Source organism: Falco naumanni, chromosome 1 (genome assembly GCF_017639655.2).
Source record: "Falco naumanni isolate bFalNau1 chromosome 1, bFalNau1.pat, whole genome shotgun sequence".
Taxonomy (NCBI): Eukaryota; Metazoa; Chordata; class Aves; order Falconiformes; family Falconidae; genus Falco; species Falco naumanni.
In genome coordinates, this window is record NC_054054.1 from 37,907,392 (window position 1) to 37,927,784 (window position 20,393).

A 20,393-nucleotide genomic window follows, 5' to 3' on the forward strand; every position below is an offset into this window, starting at 1 on the left:
GAGCCTCGGGGGGGGGGGGGGGGGGGGGGGTGCGGGGCGCGGGGAGGTTCTGAACATGAGGCATCCCTGGTCTTGCTCATCTCACACCTCCAGTTCTGGGTAGCGCGCCACTGCCCCCAGCCATGCTGACACACCGAGGGACAGCCCTGGCCTTTGCACTGGGTCTTCCCCTCCGTGGTCGCGCGCTCTTCTGCAGAAGCAGAGGGGAAGCTGTGGCCGCCGGGGGGGCAGCAGCAGCCTGGATGTGCAGCCAGCTCCTGCTCCCCCAGGATGGGACAGGGCGTAGGTGCCTCCTTCGTTCCGCATTCCCGGGGTCCCCTGTTCCTGCTTTGGGGTCCCCTCCGGCTTTCCAGCAAGTTTCACTTCTCTTGTGGCACCACCGCCAAGAGCTGAGCTTCTGCTTGGGGGGCCAGGGGTCCTAGCACTGGTGTTGCAGCCCCTGCCCCAGGATGGACCCCTTGGCATGGGCACTGGGCTGCTCCATCTCATCAGCTGCCCCCCACCCCCTTTCCCCCCTCGTCCCTACCCACAGCCCACCCACGCACGGGGGCTTTGCTATTCCGGGGAATGGGCCCGGTGGCTGTGCCACCCCATCCCTGCCGCAGCGCCTCGAAAGTCGGATAGAAAGGTGAGGGCTGGGCCTCCCCGCAGCCTCCGTGGAGCCCAAACTTCCCCTTCGCTTTCTAGGAACCTCAGGAAGTACATGAGCGGCAGCAGCAGGGTGCAGCCCGAGCCTCCCTGGCCCGCCTACGGGGTGGGGGGGCCGCTCCCTCCCCTCCCCCAGGGCGGGTGCCCAGCGTGGGTGCAGGGGCTGTGCCCTGCCCAGCTGAGCAGTGCTGGTGCTCACAGGGATGGTGGCTGTGGCTGCCTCTGTCTCTGTGTCCATGTCCCAGCACAGCATGCCAAGGGACAAGTAGCCAGGGCAGCTGCATGGCCCGGGAAGGGGTGAGACAGCCCATGCCTGGGTGGGTGCTGCACCCCGAGCACCTGCAGGGACCCGCTCCTCTCCCCCAGGCACCTGCAACAGCCCAACCAGCCACGGCCAAGTGCTGTGCCTGCCCCTCTCTGGACCCCTGGGACAGGTGCTGCTGGGCCTCAGTGGTCCCTTCCCCACGCAGCTTTGTGTGACACATGGTGATGTGCAAACCGTCAACCAGTCCTGGGGCTCAGGACCACTCTGCAGGAGCTGGGAGCACCCCAGGCTCCAGCACTGTCCCACATGCCCATTCACCCAGCGGCTCCTGGGAAGGGACCCGTCCTCACTGCCCCGGCAATGCCCACCGTCAGGGCAGGGCAGCAGGTTCCCAGTGCCCCCTGGCCTGGGAAGTACCCGTGGTGAGTCCCAGCAAGGCTGGGTGGGCTGGGGGCTGAGCACAGGTCCCGGCTTGCAGCTCCACCCAGCGCAGCTTTCTCTGCTTCTGAGAACTGTGATGCTTCTGTGGTTTGGCTTCACCTTGGGACAGCCCCGTGGGGTCCCAGCTCAGTATATACCCAGCCACCCACCGGCGCCCAGCCCATGCCAAGCCCACTGGAGCAGCACAGACCACAGCAGCAAGGTAGGCACAACACAGGGGCTGCCGGGGGGTGCTTGCACTGCATCCCCAGAAGGGTGCTGCTTTGGGTGGGCACTGCAGCCCCCTGCCCGGGGGGCAGCTGGCGGGGCTGTGGTGGGAAGGGTTGGGGGGTTGCATTGGGTGCCAGCCCTGTGTGGGGCTCCCCCATGCTGCACCACTCCCTGCTCCTGCCTGACCCTACTGCCTTCCCACCACCAGCTCAGCCGGCTGCCTTCTCCTGGGGTACAGCTGGTATTCCCCAGCATGAGGCTACCCTTCCCTTTCCACTGCCCTTCCCCTCCCAGATGCTGGTGCTGGTGGGGCTGATGCTGTACCTTGCTCCAGCGGATGCCCTGACTGCCTTCCCCCCAAAGTGTGAGTCCTGCCCTGCCTGGGCACAGAAGAGACACCCCAGGGGGGTGGGGGGCATGGGGCCCACACAGCAGCTTGGGGGAGCAGAGAGCACCCACATCCTGCATTCCTCTGATATGGGGCAACGTGAGCCTGGGGCAGGGATACTCCTTGGGGAGGGAGGGGAGGGGGTGGTGGGACTAGAGGATGGGCACAAGAGTGATGGGAAGTGGATGCAGGTGGGGATGGATGTGGGGTGCAGGTGTAGAGGGGGAATGGATGTGGGGTGTGGGTGCAGGGTGGGAAAGGATGGATGTGGTGTGTCCATCCTTTGGAGGATGGGGGTACCTAGCCCGTCACGGTGTGGGGGACGGGCTGCCCACACCCATAGCTCATCCCTGACCACCAGTCTCTGCCTCTTATCTCCAGTTCAGGTAGGGGAACTGAATGGGGATGTGGTGGTGAGATGCAACACATCGGTGCAGCAAGTGACCTGGATGCAGAACGGGGAGCCAGATCCCATGGTCGAGCTGGTGACAGAGGGACAGAATCTCACCATCATCGGCTTGGACCTGCCAGCCACAGGCAACTACAGCTGCTGGGCCAACACCATCCTGCTGGACTCCACCTACGTGGTGGTCAGCAGCACCCGTATGTGGGGCCAGGCACAAGGGGTCTGGCACAGCCAGGCAGAGCTGAGGGAGTGGGGGAGTATGGGGTGGCAGAGGGTATGCAGGGAGCTGGGGGCAGGCTGGGGACCAGGAGGTGCTTGTGTATCCACAGACCTTTGTGCCTAGCCCATGGGGCTGTGGGGACGCACCAGGCAGGGCTCTGCAGGGCCAGGGGGAGCACAGCCTCCCTTGTGCCGTATGGGGAAGGGGCACCGTGCCCAGCCCCGTGCAGCCCCTGAGACATCATCACCCCTCAGCCCTGCCAGGCAAGGAGGGGATTAACGTCTCCTGCCAGGCTGAGTCCTACCACGGCTCCTTCCGCTGCTCCTGGACTGGCCCCCACTCCGCTGTCTTCCACGCCCGCCTCACACGCAGGTGGGTGCCCCAGGAACCCCCCCCCAATCCGGTCCCAGCCCCATGGCTGCCCAGCCCTCACACCTGCCTCCCCCCACAGTGACGGCTCCTTGGGGGAATGGGTGCCAGCTACCGGCCACCATGGCCAGTTCAGCGCCAGCTTTGTGGATCCCTCCTTCTGCCCCTTTGGTGAGGAGCTGCATCCACTGCAGCTGCAGCTGGAGGGGCTCTCAGACACTTCCTACCTCAACTTCTCCATCCACTTCTTCATCCGTGACATCGGTGAGCTCAGACCCACAGCAGCAGGGTCCAAGGAGTGTCCTCGGGGCGCTGGGGTCTCTGTGGGAGGGCTCGGCCCCAGGGCTGGGCAGTGCTGCCCGTGCTGAGCCCTGCTCTTCCCACAGTGCGGCCCGACCCACCGCAGAAGCTGACCGTGCAGCGACAGGGGGAGCAGCTCCACCTGGCCTGGGCCCCCCCGGCCTCCTGGCTGCTCCCCAAATCCTACTTCACCCTGTTCTACCGGCTGCAGTACGAGCTCCCCAATGGCACCCAGGTAACTGTGGGATGCCCATGCCCAGATGGCCCCTGCATGTGCCACCCAACATCCTCACGCTGCCTGGCACCCACCCTGCTCCAGCCCCAGCTCCAGCCTGGGCTCTTCCCCTGCCCAGAGGTGTCACTGGGAACAGAGACTTACCGGGGGTTCAGCAATGCCCCCCTCCCCACTATGCTGCTTCTCTGCTTGGGGTGGTGAATCATCACTCCTGGCTCTCACCTCTGCTCCCCGCTCCTGCCGCACTGCCAAGGAAGGCAGCACCACTGCCCAGGTTGGGGAGGTTCCAGTGTCCCCCACCCTGACTCCCAGTGCTGAGCCCTGCTCCTGCCCTGTCCTGCCCTTCCCCACAGCCTCACCCCCTGTGGCATCCGTGATGGCTGCCCTCGGCCCTGGCGCCAGGGTACCCCCTGATGCCACAGCCTGCCCTGCTTTGCAGGTTGACAAGGATGTGGAGGATGCGGAGGAGACATGGCTGCAGGTGTGCACACGGCGGGTGCGCATCAGTTGCCAGGACCCCTATGCCAGCCACGCCTGGAGCCCCTGGAGCCCCTGGAAGGACATCGATGGAGCTCAGCAGTGCCAGCTCCAAGCACATTGATCCCACACGTGGACACCCTTGCACCCATCCCCTGCCCTGCTGCACCTCCGTGTGCACAGGGACACCCAGGGCTGGAGGGCACCCCACCAGTTTGGCAGCCATTGGCATCCAACACCAACCTTCCCATTCTCTTGTACAGCTGGAAGAGGCTTTTTACCTCTGTTAAAGAGCTGGGCTTGGCTTTACTACAACAAACCTTGGTTAGTCTTTGTGTGGGGTTGGGGGTACTGGTCCCCCAGCTTCTGTGGGTTCCAGCTGGACACACTGCAGGCAGGGCTCCTGCCTGCCCTGTCCTTCTGCTCAAGGAGCCCAGACTGGCCCCTGCCCCACAGTGGGGACACAGGCTTGTGCAAGCTCCCCCCCTACACAGCTCCCTGAGAGGCCGCCACTCCCCACTGATGCTCAGCCCATGGAGACCTTACACACGGCTAAAAGCAGCTGTGTAACACACACTTGTACACATGCTCCAGCCCAGCTGGGAATGGCCCGTCTCAACAGCCATACCCTGGCCTGGCCTCGGTGGGGGTCCCCACAGTCCTGCCCAATTGTCTGCCAGGACACACAGGCACCCTGGACCCCACCATGCCTCATCAACCCCCCCTAGATCTACCTCCTTTCTGAGGGCTGCAGCGGGACTGCACCCCTAGCCCCAGGGGGAGCACCCCAGCAGGGATGCACTGCCCTATGCCAAGCAGGCATGTCCTGGGCAGGAAGCACCCCCTCTCCACATCCTGGGGGTGCAGGATCCCCACCTGACCCCAGGAGCGCCGGTCCCAGGGCAGGACACAGCCATGGTGAAGGGGGGGTCAGGGACCACCCACCAGCACTGAGGGGGCTCAGCTCCCCCACTGGGGCACAGTCCCCTCCACCATGTGGCTGTGGCCAGACACCCACGGTGTGCCCCACTCAGCACCCCTGTGGGGCACCCAGCCCCGGGCAAGGGGCTGCGGCCAGGCAGGAAGGACTCCAGACCCCCGCAGCCAGGCAGCCCCCACAGGAATGACTCCGGCACCAGGCTCCCATGGAGCCACCCCAAGCCCTGGGTCCGCTGCAGACCCTGGGAGCGCAGTGGGGTGCCCCCACCACCACAGACTGGCTAGCTCCGGGTGATGCCACGGGGCTTTATTGAGGTGCTTCCACTGAGCTGGGGCTGGGACCCCAACCCTGCTGCTGCTCCGGAGAGGCTGGTGAGTGTGCGGCCCCATGGGCGCTGCCCTCCTGGGGGGCTGGGGCCTCCTGGGGCCGGGGCCTGGGGAGCCGGGGGTCCCAGGAGCCCGGGGGGGCCCATGGCACAGGGGGACAGAAGGACCGGGGCTCCGGGAGTCCAGAGAGGTCCAGAGGGTCCGGGGATCCCATGGCCTGGGTGTCTGGGGCGGAGGTCCCGGGGCGCGGGCGAGCGGGGGCTCAGGGGACCCCAAGGTGCAGAACTCCGGGATCTGGGGGCCCGCGCAGGGTCGTGCGGGTCCCGGCAGCGCGGGGTCCCGCGGCGGGGTCGGGGGTCCCGTCACGGCGGGGCCAGGCAGCCCAGGCGCAGCTCTTCGCCCTCCAGCATCTCTCTGCAAGAGACAGGCCCCAGCTGAGCCCCGCACCCCGCCCGCCCCCCCGCCCCTCCCCGCGTACCGGTACGCGGCGATCTCCGCCTCCAGCGCCATCCGCAGCCGCAGCAGCGCCGGGTACTCCCGCAGGCACCGGGCCATCTCCGCCTCCGCCTCGCCGATCTCCCTCTCCAGCTCCGCCACCCGCTCCTGCCGGCCGGGCCGTCAGCAACGCCCGGGACCCCCGGCCCTCCGCCCCACACGGACCCCCGCCCCTCACGGATCCCGCTCCCCAGCCCCACCTGGCCCTCCCCCGTCCCATCCCGCCCCCCGGACCCCCCGCCCCAGCCCCAGCCCGCCTCCCCCCCATCCCTCCGGCCGTCCAGGCCCGCACCGCCCCCCTCCCGGTGCCTGCCCCCCCCCCCCAATCCGCGCCCCCTTCCCCACAGCCCAGCTATCTGCCCCCTCCCAAACCGCCCGGCGACCCCCCGCACCTGGTACTTGGCCAGCTCCCCGCTGCGCCGGTCCCGCAGCCCCTCCAGCTGCCGGTGCAACGCGCCCACGGCCCCGCGCAGCGCCTCCACCTCGGCGGCGCGGGCGCGCAGCAGCCTCCGGTACCCGGCAGCCTCGGCACGGGCACGCAGCACCGCCTCGCCGCCGCCCCACCGGTACCGGGGACAGCCCTCGGCCGCGCTCATCCCGGCGGCTCTGCGCGGCGGTTCCAACACCACACACACCCGCCCACTCCCCGGTAAAACGGGGCCGCGTCACGGAACTGCAGCCAATCCCGCCGCCGGGGAACCGGCACCGGTTGCCCGCCTCCTCCCGGGAGCAACGGGAGAGGTCGGCAGGAGCCTGCCCGCCGCCCGCGCCCCAGGGGGCCCTGCGGGCGCGGGGCACGCTCCTGCCGCTCCCCGAGCAGCGTCTGCAGCACCATGGACAGCGGCGGGTTGAGGGTCAAGGTCAAGTTTAGGGTCAGGATCGTCGCTATTGCCCCCCTCGCCTCCATCATCAGCCAGGGACCCCAGCAGGAGCTGGCCCTGGTGGGGGTCCCGATGACCGGGCACAGCAGGGCAGAGCTGGGGGGGGGGGGGGGGAGCGATGTCCCATCCCAACTGAGGCTGGAGTGGGGCTGAGGGCATCGGTCCCTGGTGGGGGAGTGGGGCAGGGGACGGGGTCCCCAACCAAGGCTGGGGACACTCAGAGTCTCACCGGTGAGGGGCAGGCAGGCATTTGCTGCAGGAGGGGGGTTTCAGCCCCCAGCATACCCCTCTGCCTCCCCATGGGTGGGCTGTGGGTGACGCTGGACCAAGGTTCAGTCAGACTCCAGGCAGCACAGGGTGAGGTGAAGGGTGTCCCAGGAACCACAGCTGGGAGGGGGGGAGGCAGGCACGAGGGCAGCCCCACTCAGGGGGGGCCAGTGCAATCCTTCGGCATGCAGGGGCACCCCAAGTCCATCGCAGGCAGCTGCAGGGGCACGTCCAGGCCCAGGGCTGCAGGGGTTCGGCAGCACCCAGGAGCCTGGCCCACCGGGCTGGCGAGCCCAGTCCTCAATCTGTGTCACCACCGGGGGGGTGGGGGTGCCAGGGTCCTGGTCCAGCCCGGGAGTCACAGCTCAAAGCCAGAGCTGACAAACTCCAACCAGGATAAGGCAAGTGTGTGCAGGTGGTGCAGACCCCACATCGGCCACCAGCGAGGGCAGGGGGCCTCCCAGCACTGGAAATAGGGGGGCTCCATCCCACACCCCGCTCAGCCCATGCTGGGTGGGATGGGGGCTGTGGCTGCCCCGGGGAGTGGGGCCTGGGCCGGCTGGGAGAGCTGCTGGTGGATGGGCAGCAGGTCCTGAGCAGGGACCAACCAAGGAGCTGCCCCCAGAGCAGGGGGCTCTGGGGAGGAGGGGCTGGACTTGCAGAGGCCCGGGGGGTGCAGGGGCCCAGCCCTGAGCTCCCAGGGGGTCCGGGCAAGCGGCTGCCTGCAGCGGTACCCCAGGCAGGTGTCCAGGCAGGGGTCAGCAGAGCTTTGAGTCCAACCGCAGGGGCACATCCGCCCACCTGGAGCTGTGGGGTGGCTGAGGGGGGCCCCGAGAGGGCTGGCCGGTGGCGGGGAAGGGGCTGCCAGTGGTAGGGTCTCCTGGGAAGCAGCAGCCCCCTCCCTGCCACGGGCTGGAGGTGCTGGGCTCAGACCCTGCCGGGCTCCCACCACCACCTCCCGGCACATCCATGGCTCCCAGGGGACTTCACACCACAGAGGCCACCCCTGAGACGGACGTCACCTTGTTGTCCTCAGCCCAGGGCTGCAGGTTCTGCAGGGCGTAGAGGGAGGAGTTGTGCATGCAGAGCGGGTCCTGGGGCAGCGGCTGGCTCAGGCTCTTCTGGAAGGCCTCTTGCTGCAGGTGCAGCATCAGGCGGTTGGCCTGCTGGCGCTCTGCCTCGCGCTCCTCCGCCGTCTGCCTCCTGCCAGCACACAGGGCCTGTCCAGCACTGCCCTGCTGCCCGCAGCCCATCCCACTCCCGGCACCACTGTGTGCCGCTGTGGCAACACCCCGCAGCCCCAGCACTGCTGTGTGCCCGTGTGGCAGTGCCCTGCAGCCTCTGCCCGCAGTCTGTCCTGCCGCTGCCACCATGGTGTGCCAGTGTGGCAATGCCCCACAGCCTCCCCACCACCACAGCCTGGGCTGTCTCTTGCCACCGCAGTGCACCAGTCCGGAACAGCCCCACAGCCCAGTCCCTCTCTTGGCACCGCTGTGCACCAATGCAGCAATGCCCCACAGCCCACCCCTCCCTCGGCACCACCATGCCTCACCCCACCGGGCACAGGGGATGCAGCGTGGACAGTCACCCCATCTCGCCCCAGCCCAGCCTCTCCTGGGGGGCACAGCCACAGCGGGGGGCAGCTGTTGGAGGGAGGCAGGGGGTCGGAGCTGCAGGGGCTGCGACAGCCGGCCCTGTTACCTCCACTTGGTGCGACGGTTCTGGAACCAAGTCTTGACCTGGGCGTCCGTCATCTTGAGGGCTTTGGCCAGAGTGGCACGCTCGGCTGAGGCCAGGTACTTCTGGCGGTGGAAGCGCTTCTCCAGCTCGCAGATCTGCACCCGGCTGAAGGAGGTGCGTGGCTTCTTCCGCTTGGGCGGCGTGCGGTTCTGGTAGGGGTGCCCGATCCGCCGAGTCGCCGCAAAGGGCGACAGCGCAGCTGCGGGCAGAGGGTGGGTGAGGGGGAGCCAGGGGCAGAGTGCGCTGCCCACTGCTGCTGCCACACAGGCAGGGGCCGGGCAGAGCCCGGGCAGAGGGCAGGGCAGGAGTGGGCACAGCCCGGACAGCACTGGAGCTGGAGGGGGGATGCGTGTGGCTCTGGGGATGGGGACCTCCAGGGGAGGCCACCAGCACTGCCTGGCAGAAAGGAGACCCAGAGTCGTCCCCACCTGCTCCCACAGCCCTGGGACACACGGGGCAGCTCAAGACGTGACCGGAGGGCCCATTCCCACCCCACGGCCATGGCACAAGCACTCTCCCGGGCTGGAGGGTAGGGATCAGAGCTGGCAGATTGGTGGGGCAGACCCAGTCCCAGGGCTGGTGGGGGGCCAGTGAGGCTCCTGGCAGCATAGACCCACCCCCATCGAGCCCTGCCACAGTCCCAGAGGAGCCTCCTCAGCATGGCTGGGGCTTCCAAGCCCTCCTGGGGCAGGGGCGGGACCCCAGAAGCTGTCGGGAGGCAGCTGGCATCTCACTCCATGTGCTCCCACACTCTGCTGGCTGCCCGGGTGCCGAGGGCTGGGGAAGGGGCTGTCCCTGCACGGCCAGGGTGTGAGCCAGGGACGGTGAGACCGGTGTGCTACATCCCAGCCCCAGCTGGATCTGGAGCCACAGGGAGCATCAGAGTAGCAAAGCAGTGTGGAGGAAGGTGAGAGCTTGGCGGGGTACAGCACCCAGCTCCTGCTTCCCCCCCTGCTGTGGTGGTGGCCCATGGCCAAGCCACAGCCCCATGGCACCATGGCCCTCACTGGTGCCAGCACTGCACGGGCAGGGCTGTGCACACCCTGGCCCAGGAGGCCGCCATGGGGCCCTGACACCCCATGCCACAGGGACATGGGGCAGACCCCGCCGCAGCCCCAGGGACAGCCTGGCGCCTGGCAGACCCTCCCTGCGAGGCCAGACCCTCCCTCCCACCAGCACCCAGGCAAGCAGCGCGGGCAGGAGGCCAGCCTGCCCGCCGGCGGGGGCGGACGCGGTTGACGCAGGTGGAGCCATGCAGTCGGGGGGATGGAGGCCCCCACACCTCCTCCCCATGTGGGGCGGCCCCTCACAGGGAACAGATGCTGACAGCCCACAGACCACCCCAAGGCCAGCGGCGCTGAGTGATGGCTGTGGCGAGGAGACCCCGTGCTGGGGAGGGGCCGCCCCATCTACCCACCTCTGGCGCCAGGCAGGAGACAGGGACGTCACCCACCACCCCTGCATGGGAACGGTGCTTTGTCACCGCTGGGATGGCGGGGTGAGCCGGGAGGCGAACCCAGCTCTGCTGGTGCCTGGGCTGGGCCCCCGCAGCCCGTGGCCTCCCACCCCGCATGGCCTCAGCACCCCTGTAGCCAGCACTCAGCCCCCAGCCCCGTGCCGTCCCCAGCCTCGTCCCCGCATGGAGCCGTGCGCTGCGGACGTGGCAGTGCCGCCATCTTGGGAAGGAGCCGAGCTGAGCTGAGCCAGGCCAGGGCTCCCCAGCACCTGCAGGCGCCCATCACATGGCCTTGCTGCCCAGCACCCCAACCACAGCACCTGCTCTGGGGTGCAGCAACCAGCACCTCGCCCCAGGTGCTCCACCCCACCATGGGTGCTAAGCCCCCAGCCTCACTGGCAGCACCAGGACCCCGCACCGCCTCCCCAACACCTGCATCACCACCCGCCTGCCCCAGCACCAGCTCACACCGGCCCCAACCTCTCCCATGGCACCGGCACCCCATGTCCCACGCTCATCCCTGCATGTGCGGGTCTCGGAGTCCCACACGCCCCACAGCTTGACCCCTCGGTCACCCCCACTGCGTGCCTCCGTCCCGAGTCACCTGCCCAGCCCCACACACGGGTGGAGTTTGCTCTGCAGCCCCACAGCAGGTCCCCACTGCCAGGCTCCCGCCAGAGCCCCCTCCCTGCTCCCCGGCTCCCCACAGCCCCGCCGTTACGGGCGGGACAGGGCCGGCACCCGGCGCCCCCCGGGGCCGAGGGCAGGGACCGGGCGCGGTGCGGGGCCGTGGCGGAGCTGCCGGTGCCTGCGCCAGCCCTGAGCCGCTCTCCGCGGGCCCCGACGGCGGCCGCTTCCCCCGGGGCCGCGGCGGCGGCCGGCAGGACGGGGCGGGGCGGGCGAGGACCCGCGCTGCGGGGGGCGCTGGGACCCCCGGCCAACGCCGGCCGCTCCCCTCGGCCCCGCTTTGCGCCCGCCCCGGCCCCGCGCCGCCAGAACTGCCGGAGCCGTCGGGAGCCGTCGAAGCCGCAGGGAGCCGTCCCGCCGCGCTCACCTGAGAGCCGGTCCTTGGCGATGCGGCGCGTCGTCTCCATCCAAGGGAAGGTGAGCCCCGAGAGCCCGGGCACCGCCGGCGGCGCGGCGGGCGGCGCGGCGGGCGGCGCGGCGGGCGCGGGCCGGTGCGCCGGGACGCGGATGACCCCGGCGGGCGGCGCGGCGGGCGCGGGGGTCACGTTGACGCTCACGTTCATGCTCATGTTGAGGTTGTAGGAGCCGAGCGAGCAGGCGGGGCCGTAGCCGCCGCCGTAGAGTCCCCCGTAGTCGGGCTCCCCCGCCGCCCGGGCCGGCCCCGCGCCGCCACCCGCGGGCTCGTGGGGGCCGCCGAGGATCTGGTCGATGCCGAAGCTGATGGGCTCGTGGGGCGGGGGGCCCTGGCCGCCGCCCTCCCGCGCCAGCGCCGCCGCCTCCATCGCCCGGCCGCGCTCAGAGCCGGCGGGGCGCGGGCATGGCCGGGGGGCGGCGGGGGGCGGCGGCGGGCGGCGGGCGGCCCCGCGTGGGGGCGGAAGCGGGGGCAGCTGGCTCGGGGAGCCCGGTGCGGGTCCGGGGCCGGGTCCGGGGCATGGCCCGCGGCTGCTGGCGGCCCCGGCGCGGGAGCGCGGGTGCGCGGCGGGCCCCGGCGGCGCGCGCTTTTCTGCCCCGCTCCATCTGGACCTGCCAAAATCCCGGGCGCCCGCGCCCTGATTGGCGGCCGCGCCCCGTGACTGACAGCCCCGCGCCCCCGGGGGCGGGGGCTCGCGCATCCCGGGGCCCCGCCCCGCCCGCCCCGCTGCCCGCCGGGGCGTCCGCACCGGCTCCGCCGCGGCCCCGGGCCGCCCGGCCATGCCCGTCGGGCCCCGGGCGCGCCACGCCGCGCCCGGCCACGCCGCGCCCCGGCGCGGTGCCACGCCGCCCGGTTCCCCGCCGGACGGGCCCCGGCTGGCAGCGACGACGAGACGGCGCCGGGCCCATCGAAGCCGCCGCCGCGGTACCGGGCAGCAGCGCGGCTCGTCTCCGCGCCTCGGCGCAGCCTCGGCGGAAGCTCCGGCGGCAGCTCCGGCGGCGTCGGGGCGCGCGGCCGTGTCCCCCGTCCCGTCCCATCCTCCCGGAGCGCACGGCGCGGGCCCCGGCCTCGGCGGCGTTATCCCGGATGCCGGGGCGCACGGACCGGCACCTCGCCCGCCGCTACCGGGGCGCGCGGGCTTCGTTCCCCGGGACCACAGCGGTCCGGGCGCACCGAGCCCGGCCCCGCCGAGCCCGTCCACCGCGGAGCCACCGCTCCCGTGCCGGTACATGGGGCCGGCGTTTGCCCGAGCCGCCGCTCCCGCACGGACCGCAGTTATCCCGCGCCGCCACTCCCAGTGGTACGGACCCGTCCACCAGTCCCGGTGGTACGGAGCCTGCTTCCCCCGACACACCGCGCTCCCGGGGACACGGATTCCGGTTCCCCCGTGCCGCCGTTCCCGGGAAACGGGCCCGCCCGCCCTACCAGGCGGGACGAGCTCCTCACCCCCGCGACACGCTGCTGCCGGTAGCACGGACCCTGGTTCCCGGGAACCCGCCGTTCCCGGGACACCGACACCGGTTGCTCCGACCTCCTGTTCCCCGGCCATGGATCCCGTTTCCCCTGCACGCACTGTTCCGGGTAGGGCGGACCCCATTTTCCACCGACCCTGTGTTCCTTGGTCACGGACTCCGACTCCACGGAGCCAGCCCTTCCCGGGTGATGGACCCCGGTCCCCCCCACCCGCCGTTCCCGGCTCCAGGGCCCAGCCCGGCCCTCGGGACGCCCGTACCTGGCTGGCAGGAGCGGGCCTGGCGCCAGCCCCACCGGGTGCCCGGGCACGGGGTGCGGCGGCGCCGCTCGGGGCGGGCTCGGACCGGCCGCCGGTAACGGCCCCGCGGAGAGCAGCGTGGGCCAGGCCGGGCCTCCCGGCGACTATCGCGACAGCCGCGCCGCAAGCGGTGGGTCCGGCCCGTAGGGCAGCGGCGGCGGGGAGGCTCGGGCCGGGGGTCACAGCTCCGGTACAGGAGAGGGCGGCTACCCCGGCGCCGCCGGTCTGGGGCAAATGACATTACCGGGGCCTGCGCTTGTAAATCACGGCGACACTGGGAGCTGCAGCTGCCGCGGCAGGGGGCACCGGGCAGAGCCGGGGCACGGCACGCACCGGAGGCACCGGGTGGAGCCGGGCTCGCTGCAGTAAGGGGTGACTGTCCGGTGCGTGGGGCCACCAGCAGCGCAGGGGCCATGCACAAGCACGGGGACCCCCGCAGGGCACAGCTGCCTGCCCATGCGTGTGTGTGCACAGCCTGCAGCGCGGCACAGCTGCACACACACACGCTGTGCAGCTCGGGTGCTCATGGGCAGATAGGCTGTCACATGCGTGCTCACACATATGTTCACCCACACACTCACACACACATGCTCACACACACTCGCACACACTCACACACACTCACAGACACACACACACACCCCTCCCCAAGGAATGGCACAGCTATCCCAGCACACGCTGCACCAGTGCACGCACGTGCACACACACACATCACATGTCAGCACAGCTACACACACATACACAGCCCCCCCCATGTTTGTACATGCACACATACATGTGCACGCACGTGTCCCCACCAGGCCCAGGCTGGCTGCATGCTGCTCTGCCCGATCCTCATGCTGTGCCAAGCTGGCAGTGCCCACACCCCACCATAGTGCTGCCCCTTCCATGGTGGGGGCATTGCCCTTCCTGCTGCTCCTGAGGGACACCATGCTGGGGGTGCCACCACACTCTGGCCCACGGCACCAGCGCCCTGCCCTGCCAGGGGCACTGGGGGTCTCCTGGCATTTCTTGCTTGCAGTCTGGCAGGTGCCAGGAGAAACCTGCCTGGTGCTCCCGCTGTGGCTTCACCACCTGAAGCAAGCCACTGGCTCCCCAGCCTGCCACAGCAAAGGGGCTTGCTGTGGCCCCAGGGGGCACAGCTGGCACTGGCTCTGGTTCTGGCACTGGCACTGGCTCTGGGTGCCTAGCTCTGGTGCTGGCATTGGAAATGGCACTGGCACGGGCACCAGCACTGGCATTGGCTCTGCTGCTGGCACCAGCTCTGGGTGCCTGGCTCTGGTGCTGGCACTAGCACTGACTCTGGCTCTGACACCAGCTCTGGTGCGGGCATTGGCACTAGCCTTGGCACCAGCACTAGCCCTGGCACTGGTGCCGGCACTGGCACTAGCCCCAGCACTGGCACAGGCCCCGCAGCCACGGCCGGGAGCAAGAGTGGAGAGGACATGCCTGGCGCTGGGGGAGGGAGGCGGCAGCAGGTTAATTAAACCTGGAGCAGGAGGCAGATGTTTGCCGTGCCCAGGGGCTGGAATGCTGCCGGTCTGGGAGATGGATTGGGGGGCAGGTGACAGGGCCGGGGGCAGCAAGGGCTCACACGGCGCCTGCCTGCACCAGGGTCCGCCCCACGCCCACAAGGGTCTGCTGGGCGGGTGCTCGTCCCAACCCCCCACTCAGGGTACCCCGGGGGGACGGGAGCACCCTCCAGAGCCCCTGCTGGACCCGGGGCCCCGCCATCACCTCTGGCCCTGCCTGCCCGGTGACCCTCAGGGATGGGGCCATGCCCCCACGCCCACCCCCAAGGTCCCCTGAGCTGCCGGGCAGCACGAGTCCCTGCCCAGATCCCTACCCCCAGCCTGGCACCCCATGGCCAGCAAGGCCTCAGGCAGGGGGATCCCCCACACTCCCACACCGGGAGGGCTGGGACCACTCAGCACACTGGTGCAAACCCACTCCATCCTCGACCACGGTGTGAACCCCTGTGGTCCTGGTGTGTGCCCCCTCCCTGCCTGCCCTGCAGGCTGGGCCTGGGGTCCCTGTGGGGCACTGGGACACATTCCCAAGCTGGGGAAGGAGTGTGACCTGGCACCTGGGTGGCAGGGACAGTTGGAGGGGACACGGCAGAGGAAGGGGTGTTTGCCTGATTCCAGGTAGGAAATCAGCCTTCAGCCATGAGACTGTGCCTGCGGCCACCGCAGCAAGGGCCAGCTGCAGCCCCCTGCTCTGCATCCCCTGCCATCCCGGGGCCCCCAGCCCTGGTGCAGGTGGCCTGGGGGGAAGAGGGGTGGGCACATCAGGGTCTGGCCCCCACCATGCTCCACAGTGGGGGTCCTGCCAGCAGCAATGCCAGCCCACTGCCCTGTCCCCCACCATGCCTGTAGGCACCCACGGTCCTGGGGTTGCCGGCTGCAGCCATGCAGCTTCGTGGCACTACATCCCTGCAGTCCGGCCGTGCCCGTGTCCCTGTCCCCCGTGGGGGCTCCTGCCCAGGCAGGAGTTATGAGAGGGGGTCCCTGCCTGCCCCCAGCCCGCTCCCTGCACATCAACCAGTGCGCAGCAATTAAGCAGCGGAGGCCTGGTAGGGCCCCACGTTACCACCGGCAAGATGCTGCCAAGCCGCCCGCTCCCGCCCGCTCCCCCTCGTAATCTCATTATGGCTGGACGTCCCCTTCTTCCTCCCGCTTCCCCCCAAACCCGCTGGCAAACTGTAGGGACAGTCAGCTCCTCTCTGGCTGCTGGGTTAATTCTGGGCTAATTAGATGAAGCCAGCCCAGATTGGATTACTTTAGCCTGCATTTGGTCCTCCAGTCCTTGGCTTGCGGCTCCCGGGGGAGCTACTGGCGCCTCCTGCCTCAATCAGACACTTCTTAACTGCATGAAACACTCCCGGTGCCCCCCGCCGCCCGCCCCGGGGTGGGCGCCGGCACCCAGTCGGGGTGCACAGGGTGATGCGGGTGGCAGCCAACGGGCACGCTCCCCACCCCAACCCGCCAAGAAGGCCGGGAATGGGCCAGGACAGGGCTGCTGTGGCTGACGGGGCCAGCTGGACCATGGTTACTGGCTACCAGGGCCTCAACAGCCAGACATCACCGTGGCCATCAGCATCTGTGCAGTGTCCTGGGGAGAGACTGGGTGCCACGAGGTGATGCTGGCCCTGAGATGCTGTGGGGGTGCTCCCCACCGGGCTGCAGCCCCCCGGGCGGGCAACAGCAGAGCTGGGGGTCCAGGCAGCCCCCAACCTCAGTGGGTGCTGGGAGCCCAGGCTGGGGGTTGCAACGTAAGCCACCCCCTGCAAACCCATCAGCTGTCCCCAGCAGCTGCCATGGGCTGGGACAGGGGCCAGATGGGCTGGGGGTGTCGCAGTGGTGCCTTTGGCTGCACCTCCCTGGCTGAGGGGAGGTCATGGGGAGCCCTGCAGGTGGGGAGCACCAGCCGTGGTTAGCTCGGAGGGCAGCAGGGTGGCAGCCAAGCCAACAGGCCTCCAACGGGGCACTGGCATGGCACAGGGGGCAGGAGGTGGAGCCGGGGGCAGGAGGGGGTGCTGTGGCAGGGGGGGCACACTGCCCCTGGGCCCTTTTGCCTGCAGGCAGCCGAGCAGGCAGGGGGGCTGGCAGGGCAGGCAGCTCCAGCTTCGCTGACTGGCTTGGTCCCTAGCCCTGGTCCTGCAGTGCCAGTGCCCGGGAGCCAGGGGGGCGGTGGGCAGGCATGCCAGGGACCCCCGCGCTCAGCCTCCCTGGCCAGGCCAGCTGTTGCTCGGGGCACCCGTGCCTCCAGCCCTGTCCCCACCTGCCCCCCCGGGGGGTTCCACCCAGCGTGGGGCTGCGGGTGCCGGTGCTGCCCATCTCGGTGGGCCGGGGTGCTGCCGGGTGCCGGTGGCCGTGGCTACCACGGGGCCGTTGACAGGAGCCGTCACTCAGAACCTCGTTATCAAAGGCCAAGGGCAGGTAATTGGATTCTGCAAATCCAATCAGGTGCATTAGGCCAGGAGTTCAGTCCATAACTGCCCAGCCCCCCGGCCGCAGCCCGCCGCAGCCCCCTGCCCACGCCGGGACCCACCGGCACCGGCCCTGCCGTGCTCCCGTTGGCCCCAGAGCCCCCCCAGGGGCCAGCACCCGGCATGTGGGGCCAGTGTGGGGCCAAGACGATGGCTCTGGCCACGGCACCTGCCCCACGGGGCCAGCAGCCTCCCCCCTGCCCTGCACCCACGGCGGTCACAAGCACCCGGGTTCAGCCCCCGCCGCTCTGGGCCGCCGCGGGGGTCCGGCCGGGAAAGCCCCCCCAGGCGCTTACCAGAAGGAGCCGCCCAGGCCCCGCGCAGCTCTGCAGCGGAAATGGAGCTGAATATTTGAGCAGGTCTCTGCTAAAAGCCCCGGCCTGCCCAGCCCCGGAGCCTCTCTGAGGCCGGGAGAAGTGCCGGCTGCCGCCCGGGCATTAATTATTTACAGGGAGATAGAGCTGCTGCAGGGCCCCAGCCGTGCCAGCCTGGCAAGCCGGCCCTGGGAGCTCCGGCCCCCTGGCCCCCATACCAGCACCGAGCACAGTGGGCACCCTGCCCTGCGCTGTGGGTCCTCAGGCCCCCTGCAGCCCCTCAGGTCCCCTGCCTGGTGTCACAGCTGCCCTGCAGACCCCACGGCGCGCTGCTGTGAGCACACGGTGGGCTGCGTGCCCCTGCATGGCGCCGGGGCCTTCATGCGGAGGGTGCCAGCTGCTGCCACCAGCACAGGGGCTGCGCACGAGGGGGGTGAGGAAGCGACGTGCGGGGAGCCCCATGCCAGCATGAGTGGGTCCCGCAGGAACATGCGGCAGCAGCTGCCACTGCCAAGGGCCACTGGGCTTGTGGCCATCCCTGCCCCCGTGCCCACTCCCCAGGGGTCAGTCCATCCATCCCAGCAGAGCTGCCTCACCCTGCCATCACCACCATGACCACACCACCATGATGAGCCCATCCCGCTGGCCTGGGCCAAGGTCTTGCAGGGGAGAGCTGGGCAGTGCTCGCTGTGGCGCCTGTGCTTAGGGCTTTCTGTGCTGTGGGTGCTGAGTGCGGTGTTGGTGTTCGCTGCGGTACAGTAGTGCTGGCACTCACTGTGGCCCTGATGCAGTGCTGGTGCTGTGCTGGTGCTCACTGTGATACTGGCACTCAGTGCAGCGCTGGCACCAGTGGTCAATACGGTGCAGTGCTGGTGCCAGTGCCAGTAGCCAGTATAGTGTGGTGTTGGTGCCAGTGGTCAACACAGTACAGTGCTGGTGCCACTGCAGTGCTGGTGTTCAGTGCAGCATCGGTGCTGGCAGTCAGTATGGTGCTTGGAGTGACAGTACCGGTGCTGGTGGTCAACACAGTGCAGTGCTGGGGCCAGTGGTCAATACGGTGCGGTGCTGGTGCTGCTGCAGTGCTGATGCTCGGCGCAGTGCCGGCAGTGAGCGATGCTGCCATGCCGCAGGGCTGTGCTGGCCTGGCTGTGACCCCCACAGCCCCTGGCCCGTCCCTCCCAGGAACTGCTCCTGGCAGGTACAAATGGGGCCAGACCCTCCCCAGACATGGGGGTCACCCTGACCCCAGCCTCATTTCTCACCTCCCGGCAAGGACAGACCGGAGGAGCAGGCAGGCTCTGGCCGGCAGTGGGTGGGTGCGTCACAGAGGCCACAGTCACCCCGGGGTGGGGGTCTGGTCCTGCCCACCTCTGTCCATGGGTGCCCCAGTGCTGAGGAGAGGCTGGCACAGCTCCCGGGGGTCCCCTCCGAGAGTCCAGGGCTGTGGGCACTGCAGCGCAGCCACACACCATGCTGGGCTCCGGGCGGGAGGCAGGGATGGGACAGGGGGCTGGCACCATGAGGACATGCCAGGTGACACGGGGGCTCAGCCAGTGCTGGATGCAGTGCATGGGGACTAAGCCAGCCTGGCCAGATGGACTGGGTCTTACTGGGCTGACTGGGACCTGGACTGAGGTGACAGGGGCCAGGACACAGATGCTCGGACCAGGATCCAGCCCGGGATCCAGCCCAGGACCCATGCAGAAGTCCCTGAGCCAGGGGGCCCAGCCACAGCTGGTCAGAGCACCAGGGCAGCCAGTGGTGCAGTGGATGATGCCGCCCCACTCCCCACTGCACCAGAGGCACCCAGCCCAGCACGGCCGTGATGTGCCAGGCTGCTCCTGCAGGCACGGAGCCCCGGGGGGCACAGACCCCAGTCCACTCTGGCCCGGGCCAGACCGATGGGACCGCATCATTTCAGCTTTGCCACATTTAATCTCCTCCCGGGAGCCCCCTAGGAGCGCGGAGCGGCAGCTTGGCCACTGGAAACGTGACGGGGGAGGGGGGGGGGGGGGGGCGGGAGGGGGGGGGGGGGGCGGGCGGGGGGGGGGGGACGGACGGACGACGCTGCCCGTTGGGTGGCAAGTACCAGCCCCGGTGATCCCAGTGCACTGACCCCCACCTGCGGTGGGCAGCAGCCACCCCTCAGACTCGGGGTCCCCGTGGGGGCCGTGCAGCCTCACCAGCGCCGGCTGCTCTGCCGTCTCCCCAGACGGCACTTGTTGCTCGGGATTGGAGCAATAATCGTAACCATAACGAGCCATTACGGCCTTTAACGGCTTCTGCTTTGCATTAGCGGGGCTGCTCCTTCCCCTCCAGAGCCCTGATCCAATCACCCCCATTAGCGCGGCTCCAGGCTCCGGCGGCTGCGCCAGGGCGGCCGCCCCACTGCCCCCCAGCCGGCAGCACCCCGACACCCCCAACCTAGGCAGTGGCAACAGCACCCCAATACCCTCTCACACCACCAGCACCAGCAGCACCCTGACACCCTCTGACCCCACCAGCACCCCGGGGCACGCCCAGTGCCCTCCAACCCCGCCAGCACCAGCAGCACCCCGGCACGCCCGGCCTGGGACCCTGCACCCTCCCCGTACAGCCCTCGCACCCCGGTCGTCTGCACCGCCTGCCCCCCAGCCCAGCCCCTTCCACTCACTGACCCCGACACAGCCCCTGCCCCTGTGCCCCGCCACGCGCACGACCCTGTCCCCCGGGTGCCGCAGCCTCCCGCCGGGGTCCGGGCAGGCCCTGCGCCCCCGCCAGGAACCGCACCCCGGGGCAGGCTGTGGCTCCTCCCAGCCCGCGCGGGAGCCCCCGGCAGCGGGACGCGGCTGGGACCCCAACCCCGGCCCTGCGGGTCACGGCCCCCCGCGCGGGGCAGCCCCCCCCTCCCAGCACAGCGGGGATCCGCCCGGAGCGGGACCCCGGCACAGGGGGTAAAATCAGTGTTCCAGGCGCCCCGCAGCCCCCCCGGCCCCGCTAGCCCACGGTGCTCTTCTGCCCTCTGGTGGCGGATCGCGGCACCACGCGCAGGCGGCGGCCCCTCCGATTGGCGGCGGCCGCGGTCTGTCCAAGAGCGCGCTCCCCGCTATTGGCCCGCGGCGGCGGGACGCCCACCCCCAGCGGGGCCTGCGCGGCGCCGCGCCCGATGCCCCTC

At 70.0% G+C, this 20,393-nt stretch overlaps 2 protein-coding genes across 2 annotated transcripts; one reads left to right on the forward strand and one right to left on the reverse strand.

Moving 5' to 3' along the window:
* The first annotated feature begins 65 nt into the window (after positions 1–65).
* On the forward strand, positions 66–4,239 carry LOC121082694 (interleukin-12 subunit beta-like). The gene is made up of 7 exons (XM_040582359.1): positions 66–1,556; positions 1,859–1,928; positions 2,334–2,555; positions 2,833–2,950; positions 3,030–3,211; positions 3,334–3,482; positions 3,922–4,239. The coding sequence occupies exons 1-7, from the start codon at positions 1,431–1,433 to the stop codon at positions 4,081–4,083; spliced, it is 1,029 nt and encodes a 342-aa protein (XP_040438293.1). The 5' UTR covers positions 66–1,430; the 3' UTR covers positions 4,084–4,239.
* A 954-nt stretch (positions 4,240–5,193) lies between these two features.
* Positions 5,194–11,825, reverse strand: TLX2 (T cell leukemia homeobox 2). The gene is made up of 5 exons (XM_040589574.1): positions 11,119–11,825; positions 8,570–8,807; positions 6,113–8,071; positions 5,704–5,828; positions 5,194–5,639 (listed from the first exon to the last, which is right to left on the reverse strand). Exons 1-3 carry the CDS (start codon positions 11,531–11,533, stop codon positions 7,855–7,857), a joined length of 870 nt encoding a protein of 289 aa, XP_040445508.1. The 5' UTR covers positions 11,534–11,825; the 3' UTR covers positions 5,194–5,639; positions 5,704–5,828; positions 6,113–7,854.
* Between the last annotated feature and the right edge of the window lie 8,568 nt (positions 11,826–20,393).

Bases quoted from the DNA above. Each gene is read 5' to 3' on its own strand.
- LOC121082694 (XM_040582359.1), top strand. From the start codon at position 1,431: ATGCTTCTGTGGTTTGGCTTCACCTTGGGACAGCCCCGTGGGGTCCCA. The intron at 1,557-1,858 runs GTAGGCACAACA...TTCCCCTCCCAG, and splicing joins GCACAGACCACAGCAGCAAG to ATGCTGGTGCTGGTGGGGCT. The intron at 2,556-2,832 runs GTATGTGGGGCC...ATCACCCCTCAG, and splicing joins CGTGGTGGTCAGCAGCACCC to CCCTGCCAGGCAAGGAGGGG.
- TLX2 (XM_040589574.1), bottom strand. From the start codon at position 11,533: ATGGAGGCGGCGGCGCTGGCGCGGGAGGGCGGCGGCCAGGGCCCCCCG. The intron at 8,808-11,118 runs GTGAGCGCGGCG...CTCTGCCCGCAG, and splicing joins CGCCAAGGACCGGCTCTCAG to CTGCGCTGTCGCCCTTTGCG. The intron at 8,072-8,569 runs GTAACAGGGCCG...GTGTGCTGGCAG, and splicing joins AACCGTCGCACCAAGTGGAG to GAGGCAGACGGCGGAGGAGC.